Source organism: Caretta caretta, chromosome 13 (genome assembly GCF_965140235.1).
Source record: "Caretta caretta isolate rCarCar2 chromosome 13, rCarCar1.hap1, whole genome shotgun sequence".
NCBI lineage: Eukaryota > Metazoa > Chordata > Testudines > Cheloniidae > Caretta > Caretta caretta.
In genome coordinates, this window is record NC_134218.1 from 42,259,867 (window position 1) to 42,269,090 (window position 9,224).

The following is a 9,224-nucleotide window of genomic DNA, read 5'->3' on the forward strand; positions in this document are numbered from 1 at the left end:
CTCCACAGTGCAGAAATAGGCGGCTGAGTCGGCGAGCTGAGAACTGTCAATGTGTACATGGCTCCGTCTCTCCCTTTTCAAGAGCTCGGCTATGAAAGCTGGACCCTGGGTAACGTTCCCATCCTCATACAGGCTCAGCAGCAAGGCAGGACTTTCCCCAGTCAACTGTCTGTACCACTGTACTCAGGACACTGCGCACGAGTAGCTGCAGGTCAGAGTGGAGATCTCCCCTTCAGATCTGGTCAGAGATGGAGGACTCTGATCCACTTTAATTTGGCAGCTCACCCCTGTAGACAAAGGCAAATGGAGAAGCAACAGATGAGCTTCTTTGGTTCTCATCAGCCCCTCAACTTCCCCAGCAGTTGCTCCTTATAACCGTTTCTTCTTCAGCCAAAATAATATTCTGGACAATGGTGTAAACCTGTGTGGCTCCATCAAAGTCAGTGCACCTCCCCTGATAAGCACCAGCTGAGTGCCTGCTCTGTTCTTGTGATATTCAGCCCAGCATCTCCTGGAGAATGCAGAGGCCTCTTGGGTCATCAGGGACTAGAACTGCTCTGGGGAACTGAGGCACCGAGAGACCAGGGAGGGGGTTTCCAAAGGAGCCAGGCACTCAAGGCATATTGCACTTTCAAAGGAATTCAGGCGCCTGACACTGTTGGTGTCCTTCCAAAATCCAAGCCTAAATCACTTGCCTAAGGCCACAAAGTCTGTGGCAGAGCCGGGAAATGAGTTCACGTCTCCTGAGTCCAGTCTAGTGACTAAAGCACCAGACCTTCCTCGTCCCCACATTATTATTATCATCTCAGTACTGGAGTAACTCAGTGCAACTCTGTGGCCTGTTCATTGCCCAGGAGAACACGCTAGATCCTTACCAGCATTAGACTCGATGAAATATTATTATAGCACCTGGAGACCCAGCCAAGATCAGAGCCCCTTGTGCCAGGCGCTGTAGAGACAAAGAGTAAAAGACAATTCCTGCCCCTCAGAGCTCAACAGACAAAACCTCCACAAACATAGAACAGAACTGAACTGAGCTGGGGGGTGAAGCATTGTGCCGGATGCTGCAGAGACCCCCAGGAACTGAGATCCCTGTTATACAGGGCACTGCACAGGAAAAGGCCCCACCCTGATGAGCTCACAGTCTAGACAGACAAACTCCCACTAGACTTACAGTAGAACTGAATGGACAGTATCACTGACAAGCATGCCAGCTGCCTTTTCATTGCTGCTCCGGGTTACCCCTCAGCGCACTGAGGCCAGGGGATGGAGCTTTCTCCCTGCCTCCAGGACAGAGATGCAAAATCTGTCTGCAGCCCTCTTTGCTGGAGGAATCACACACGTTATTCTCACACTGTGAGCCCAGACAATCAGGGACAAGCCCCTAGTCTCACTAAAATAGAACCATGCCCTGGAGTAACCCTTTGCCTCTGGTGTCTTAGGGGAAAAGCTGCTTTCTGCCGGGCAAAGAGACAGGTGCAACTTGATTAACCTCAATCTCCTTCCTCTTCGTTACAAATGCTGCCCCCTCCTGGCCAGAGACACACACATTGAAGTGAATCCCCCTGTGGTTTCAGAGTAGCAGCCGTCTTAGTCTGTACCTGCAAAAAGCACAGGAGTACTTGTGGCACCTTAGAGACTAACAAATTTATTTGAGTATAAGCTTTTGTGAGCTACAGTTCACTTCATCGGATTCATACTGTGGAAAATACAGCGGGGAGATTTTATGTACACAGAGAACATGAAACAGTGGGTGTTACCATACACACTGTAACCAGAGTGATCAGGAAAGGTGAGCTATTACCAGCAGGAGAGCGGGGGTGTGTGGGGCGGAACCTTTTGTAGTGATGATCAAGGTGGTCCATTTCCAGCAGTTGACAAGAACAGTGTGTGTGTGGGGGGGGGAGGAAATAAACAAGGGGAAATAGTTTTACTTTGTGTAATGAGACATCCACTCCCAGTCTTTATTCAAGCCTAAATTAATTGTATCCAGTTTGCAAATTAATTCCAATTCAGCAGTCTCTGGTTGGAGTCTGTTTCTAAAGTTTTTTTGTTGAAGAATTGCAACTTTTAGGTCTGTAATCGAGTGACCAAAGAGATTGAACTGTTCTCCGACTGGTTTTTGAATGTTATAATTCTTGACGTCAGATTTGTGTCCATTTATTCTTTTACGTAGAGACTGTCCAGTTTGCCCAATGTACATGGCAGAGGGGCATTGCTGGCACATGATGGCATCTATCACATTGATGGATGTGCAGGTGAATGAGTCTGTCAAGGTTCCTTCCCCACTCTGAACTCTAGGGTACAGATGTGGAGACCTGCATGAAAACCTCCTAAGCTTACTTTTACCAGCTTAGGTTAAAACTTCCCCAAGGTAGAATTTAATTTTACCCTTTGCCCTTGGAATTTCCACTGTCACCACCAAACTTTAACTGGGTTTACTGGGAAACGTAGTTTGGACACGTCTTTCCCCCCAAAATCCTCCCAACCCTTGCACCCCACTTCCTGGGGAAGGTTTGGTAAAAATCCTCACCAATTGGCATAGGTGACCACAGACCCAAACCCTTGGATCTGAGAACAATGAAAAAGCATTCAGTTTTCTTACAAGAAGACTTTTAATAGAAGTAAAGGAATCACCTCTGTAAAATCAGGATGGTAGATACCTTACAGGATAATTAGATCCAAAACATAGAGAATCCCTCTAGGCAAAACCTTAAGTTACAAAAAAGACACACAGACAGGGATAGTCATTCTATTCAGCACAGTTCTTTTCTCAGCCATTTAAAGAAATCATAATCTAACACATACTTAGCTAGATTACTTACTAAAAGTTCTAAGACTCCATTCCTGTTCTGTCCCCGGCAAAAGCAGCATACAGACAGCCACAGACCCTTTGTTTCTCTCCCTCCTCCCAGCTTTTGAAAGTATCTTGTCTCCTCATTGGTCATTTTGGTCAGGTGCCAGCGAGGTTACATTTAGCTTCTTAACCCTTTACAGGTGAGAGGAGCTTTCCCCTGGCCAGGAGGGATTTTAAAGGGGTTTATCCTTCCCTTTATATTTATGAAAGAGCCTCTGATAGTGTGGCTGATGTGATTAGGCCCTATAATGGCGTCCCCTGAATAGATATGTGGACACAGTTGGCAACGGGCTTTGTTGCAAGGATAGGTTCCTGGGTTAGTGGTTCTGTTGTGTGGTGTGTGGTTGCTGGTGAGTATTTGCTTCAGGTTGGGGGGCTGTCTGTAAGCAAGAAGTGGCCTGTCTCCCAAGATCTGTGAGAGTGATGGGTCGTCCTTCAGGATAGGTTGTAGATCCTTGATGATGCATTGGAGAGGTTTTAGTTGGGGTCTGAAGGTGATGGCTAGTGACGACTCCAAGAAGAGACTGCTGAATTGGAATTAATTTGCAAACTGGATACAATTAACTTAGGCTTGAACAGAGACTGGGGGTGGATGTGTCATTACACAAAGTAAAACTATTTCCCCTTGTTTATTTCTCCCCCTACTGTTCTTGTCAACTGTTGGAAGTGGCCCATCTTGATTATCACTACAAAAGGTTCCCCCCTCCTGCCCCCCGCTCTCCTGCTGGTAATAGCTCACCTTTCCTGATCACTCTTGTTACAGTGTGTATGGTAACACCCACTGTTTCATGTTTTCTGTGTATATATAATCTCCCCGTTGTATTTTCCACTGAATGCATCCGATGAAGTGAGCTGTAGCTCATGAAAGCTTATGCTCAAATAAATTGGTTAGTCTCTAAGGTGCCACAAGTACTCCTTCCCCCTGTGGTTGTCACTGTTGGTATGTTTTGTGTGTCTGTTAAATAGTTCCCTTTTCTCTGGGTTTAATGCTCCGACTTGCCTCCCCCTGGACAAAGGGGGGATCCCCAGAGCTGGGCTTCATGGGAATGGGCAGAGCCAATTCTGCACAAACACCCTGCCGCTGTCTCAGCCTTGTGCTGTAGGGCGCAGCCTGTGGCAACCGGAGATCAGCCTCGGTTTAATCCTCAGTGTCTAAGGCTCCCCCAAGGAAGGGGGCTATTTTGTGCCACTGGTGTATCTTGTGTATCTCCATTTCTGTTTCTTATGCCTGTCTGTCTGTCCCTCTCCCTGTCGATGTATCTATAAACTCACCCAACTCTTTTTTCTTTTCCCTTTTTTTTGTCCCTGTTCATTTGATTTATATTTTATCTTTTAATTTCCTTCCTCCCTCCAAACCTCCAGGCTCCTTAGATCAGTGGTTCTCAACCCCTGGGGGAACACAGAGATCTTCCAGGGGGTGCATCAGCTCATCTAGAGATTTGCCTAGTTTTACAACAGGCTACAGAAAAAGCACTGTGGAAGTCAGTACAAACTAACATTTCATACAGACAATGACTCGTTTATACTGCTCTATATACTATGCACTGAAATGTAAGTAGAGTCGTTATATTTCAATTGGTTTATTTTATAATTATTTGGTACACAGGAGAAAGTCCACAATTGTTCAGTAACAGTGTTGCTGGGACACTTCTGTATTTTTAGGTCTGATTTTGTAAACAAGTAATTTTTAAGTGAGGTGAAACTTGGGGGTATGCCAGACAAATCCGACTCCTGAAAGGGGAACACTTGTCTGGAAAGGTTGAGAGCCGCTCCCTTGGGGGTCTTTCCCTAGGAGGTATTCCCCAAGTGCATTCCCTCCTCAGCCTCTCTGTCTCAGCTCCCGACCCATGCGACGGGGATCCTTGCACAGCCCTGCCTCACCTGGGGGTGGGGGGCTGACCGTGTTAAGGAAGGTGACGCACGCTCAGAGATGCACTGTGTAAGAAGTAGGTGGTGGTGTTGTACCGCCAGCCAGCCTGACAGCTACCCTCCAGCTGGGGAGTTTTTGCACAGGCTGCCAGTGCTCCTGTGTCACTGTGTCTCCACGGCGCAGAAATAGGTGGCTGCATCTCCCAGCTGTGATTCTCTGATGTGCAGGGAGCTCAGCTGCTTCCCCTTGTCGAGCTCCGCCGTGAGGTTGGGCTCCTTGGTTTGTTTCCCATCGGACACCAGAATCAGCAGGGAGACAGGCTGGCCTCCGGGAAGCTGCCTGAACCACTGCAAACTCCTGAAATCGCTCGTCGTGTAGTGGCAGGTGATGCTGCTGTTCTGTCCTTCCCGAGTGACCGCAGACAGGTTCTGGTGCACCTCGGCCTGGCAGCTCCCCCCTGCGGGCAGAAGGCAAAAGACACACCCCATAGATGACAGGGCACCTCTGCCCAGTTCACACACTGGCCGGATGCAAAGCCCGGTGGAGTTTCTCTTAATTTCCAGGGGCCTTGCATCTGGCCCACGACTGCTCTTTTCCTAGATTGCAAGGTTAGGGTTAGGGGTTGGGGTTAGCCCTATATTATCTAGGGTTAGGGGTTGGGGTTAGGGGGTTAGCCCTATATTATTGCTGCCTGCGAGATTCCCAAAGGCACAATAATAAGAGACAGCCCTTGCCCCAAAGGGTTTACAGATTAAATAGCCAAGCAAAGGGTGGGAGGGGAAACTGAGGCACACAAAAGGGAAGGAACTCCAGCAGGCCAGAGCTGGGGATTGAACCCAGGCGCCCTGGATTCCCATCCACTCCATTACAGAGAACTGTGCCTGGCTTTCAAACCGAAGGGGAGAGCCAGGGAATTAATCCTTGTGCTCTTAAATCCACCATCACGTTCAGCATCTTCTGTAGCGTTTCCTGCCCCCAGACTTACAGGGAATGTTCACCAGCAGTAGCAGCAGCCGTGGCAACAGCAGCCAGGGTCTCTCCATTGTCCCTCAGCAAAGGAGCTTTATAGCCGGGTGTTCCCCGTTCAGTACAGAAGGTTCCGCCCCCTCACAGGTAGATTTACTTCTCCCCCTGGGGCAAATTTACCAGCTCCTCCTCCTGAAGTAGGAGCCTCTTTGGTGCCCGCAGAAGCTACGGGGTAGCCTAAGACAGCGAGGAAATGAGTCCCAGGGAGTCAACTTCGCAGAACTGCTCTGAGCAAGTGGGTGTTGTGAGTGGGCGGAGCCTGGCTTCTCGGCACAGGTGAGTTGTGGGGAAGAGCGAGGGCCACTTTCAACTTCGCATCCTTGCTGGGGCTACGCCGCTTTACAGGGCTGTGAATGGCCCCCAGGATTACGGACAGACACGGCCACATTGCTTATTCTATTAATGCCACAAATTGCTGAAGATGAGCCTTCTCCCTCCCCTGAAATGTAACCCTCGTGAAAGTATGGTCATGACGCGGGCGACAGGGGATGGGTCACTGGATGATTCCCTGTTCTGTTCACTCCCTCTGGGGTTCCTGGCATTGGCCACTGTCAGGAGACAGGATACGGGGCAGAATGGACCTTTGGTCTAACCCAGTCTGGCCATTCTTATGTTCTTAAGTAGATTTCAGGGGTCTAGAGGAATAATCCGCAAGTATAAGAGTCACAGGCTACTAATACACAAGGAAGTGATGTTTCCTGCTGCGTCGGGAATGACAGCGATTTCTTGAAAAAGAGCTTATATCTGAGTGTTTGGTTATTAGAATATGCAGGAAGGAAAAAATGTCTCTTCTCATTCTCCGCAGTCTTCATTATCGAGGTCCCTCGCTTTCCTGATCCAGTACCTAGATAGCTAGCTCGATTCAGGACCGGCTCTAGGCACCACCAAAGCAAGCACCTGCTTGGGCGGCACAATTCCAGGGGCGGCATTCCGGCCCGCTTTTGGGTTTTTTGTTTTGTTTTGTTTTTGTTTGTTTGTTTGTTTGTTTTGCTTGGGGCGGCAAAAAACCTAGAACCAGCTCTGGCTAGATTTCCTGCCGCACTTTGGTCTCGGCATCCATTTAGCCACCCAGCCCGCTGCTTTGTCCATCGCTCCCTCTTGCTGCAATATCTGTCTATGCTGACACGCATCTCCGTGGTATGTGAGGGCTGAGAGTAAAATCATTCCCCACACAGACCCGAGGGCTCTACAAGTCTTTGCAAGCACATACCCACCTCCCTGACAGGCTGCCGTGGATTTTGTCCTCAAAGCACACTCGTACAAAGCACACGAGTTCACATCTGAGGGCCCAGGCTGGCTGCTGGGGAAGCTGAGCGAGCTGCACCGGTTGGTGGTTTCCAAGGACCTGGTGAAGGAATCTCCCTGTTGCCAGCCACCTGTGATCCTTAATATCAGGAACGGCAGGGAACCGCCCGGGACCTGCTGGCAGCAAGGGATGCTCCGCTCTCCCCGCCGGTAACTGCAGCTGAGCTGTGCGGACTGTCCCTCGCTGGAGACAGCGGATTTGTCCTGAGTGACGGCGTATGGGCCGCGAGCCCCTGTGGGGAAAACGGGGTGAGGGAGACCAAAGGAGGTCAGGGCCAGAGAGGGGCGGGTGTTTGGTTGGAAGTCCCCTTGCAGTGGAGGGCTAGAGATGAGCCACCAGGAGACAGACGGAGTTTTACAAACTGCAGGTGTCTCTGTTGTGCTCAGTAGAGCTGACTACAAAGAGACGGGATTGGCTTAAACGCAGTAATAAAATACCAAGTGACGCCAAGCTCTTAAATCCTGCATGAGTGTGAGAGGGAAGGTGTGTTGGTGTGTGTGTGAGAGAGAGAATAACAAAGCACAGAGAGCGAAAGGGTGTAATACCTCGCAGCTGTGCAATGAGCAGAAGGAAGTTCATGGGTGCTGTGGTGTCTGTCAGACCTTGCAATGAAGGGCAGGACTGGGTCCCTTTGCCTAGAGATCTGAGTCTGACACAGGACATTCTCTGGGTGTGGGCTGCATTCTGGGGGCCAGTCTGTTTATCTAGGAGTGTGCCGTGTTGTTGTATCTGTGTGGGGCCCACGCTATTGGAGGGATAAGGTGGGTGAGGTCATATGTTTTATTGGACCAACGTCTGCTGGTGAGAGAGACGTGCTTTCCCAGCGGAGGAAGAGCTCTGTGTAGCTGGAAAACTTGTCTCCCCAACAGAAGTTGGTCCAATCGAGGATATTATCATCTAGGATCGTGCATGGATCTCTTTGCCTCTGAGATTAAGTCTGTGTGTATGTGTGTGTGTGCGCGCGCACACACGCACTTAGATATCTGTATTTCGGAGTGTGTATGAAGAGGGATAGATGTCAGAGAGTGTGCCTGTGTGTGTGATTTCAGTGTGTAGGTTTCTGGCTGTGTGTTTGAATCTATCTATTTGTGTGTGTGAGTCTAGGTGAGGGAGTGTGTTTGTGTGGTTGTATGTGAGAATTCTTATGTGAGTGTGTATGTCTGTGCAAGTGTGTGTGTGTGTCTGTGTGTGTGAGAGAGAGAGAGAGAGAGAGAGAGAGAGACTACTTGTGTGAGTGTGTCCTGTGTGTGACTCTGTGTGAGAATGTCTGTGTGCACGTTTCCAGTCTGAAACTGTCTGACCTGAACAACAGGGAAAATCACATTGGAATTACTGAGTTACCAGATCGTCTCCCCAGAGAATGCTTCCCCATCTGCTAGTGTTGTGGGGCAAGGAAGCTATTTGTGATATAAAACCACCCGATCCAGGCAACTGGGGAAGGCGAAAAGGTGAAAATGTGACTGTCTATAATTTTCCAGGTGTTTCTTCAAGGTTCTTCCTTAAATTACTGACTTCTCTCCCCTTTATTCTGTTCACATAGCTTCTGTTCTGTTCCATTCTGTTCTTATTGCCTCTCACCTACTCTGTTCTACTTCCCTTTCCTCTCTTCTGTGCTCATATCCTCTGTTCTATTCTAACTTCCACTTGTCTGCTCTCTTCGGTCCTTGTGGCCTGCCCCACCCAGGGTTTTGTGACGGGCTGCCTGTGTTCATCTCGCACGGTGCTCCAGCGCGCACAGATACACCGCGGCGTCTTCCAGGCAGCTGCTGTTCAGGTACAAGAAGCTGCTTTTGGTTTTGGTGTCCAGGCTCATGGTGAAATTCTCTCGGGTGTCTCTGCCGCTAGAGGACAGGGAGGCCACGAACCGCGGCTGGCCCCCCTGGGGCTGGCGGTACCAAAGCACACTGTACTCGGTGCCCGTGTAGGAGCAGTTGAGCTGGATGGGTTCTCCTTCATGGGCAGGGGCCTGGGACCGGTCCTGGGTCACCGTGTATTGGCCCAACGCACCTGGGGAGAGGAGGTTGGTTTTAGTCCAGGTTTTCTTGCTCAGCAATGACAGAAAAATACATGCACCTCTGTGTAGACAAGGAAGAAAACAAGCAAACGGAAATACACCCTTCCCTCTGTACCGTCTGTCTATCCATCCATCCATCCACCTTCCTTTT

General features: G+C 49.5%; 1 gene segment (V, D, J or C); it reads right to left on the reverse strand.

Moving 5' to 3' along the window:
• Window positions 1-4,850: 4,850 nt before the first annotated feature.
• LOC142068860 (T cell receptor alpha variable 21-like) lies at window positions 4,851-5,881 on the reverse strand. The segment is given in 2 exon segments: window positions 4,851-5,184; window positions 5,713-5,881. Coding segments are annotated over 2 exon segments (354 nt in total).
• Between the last annotated feature and the right edge of the window lie 3,343 nt (window positions 5,882-9,224).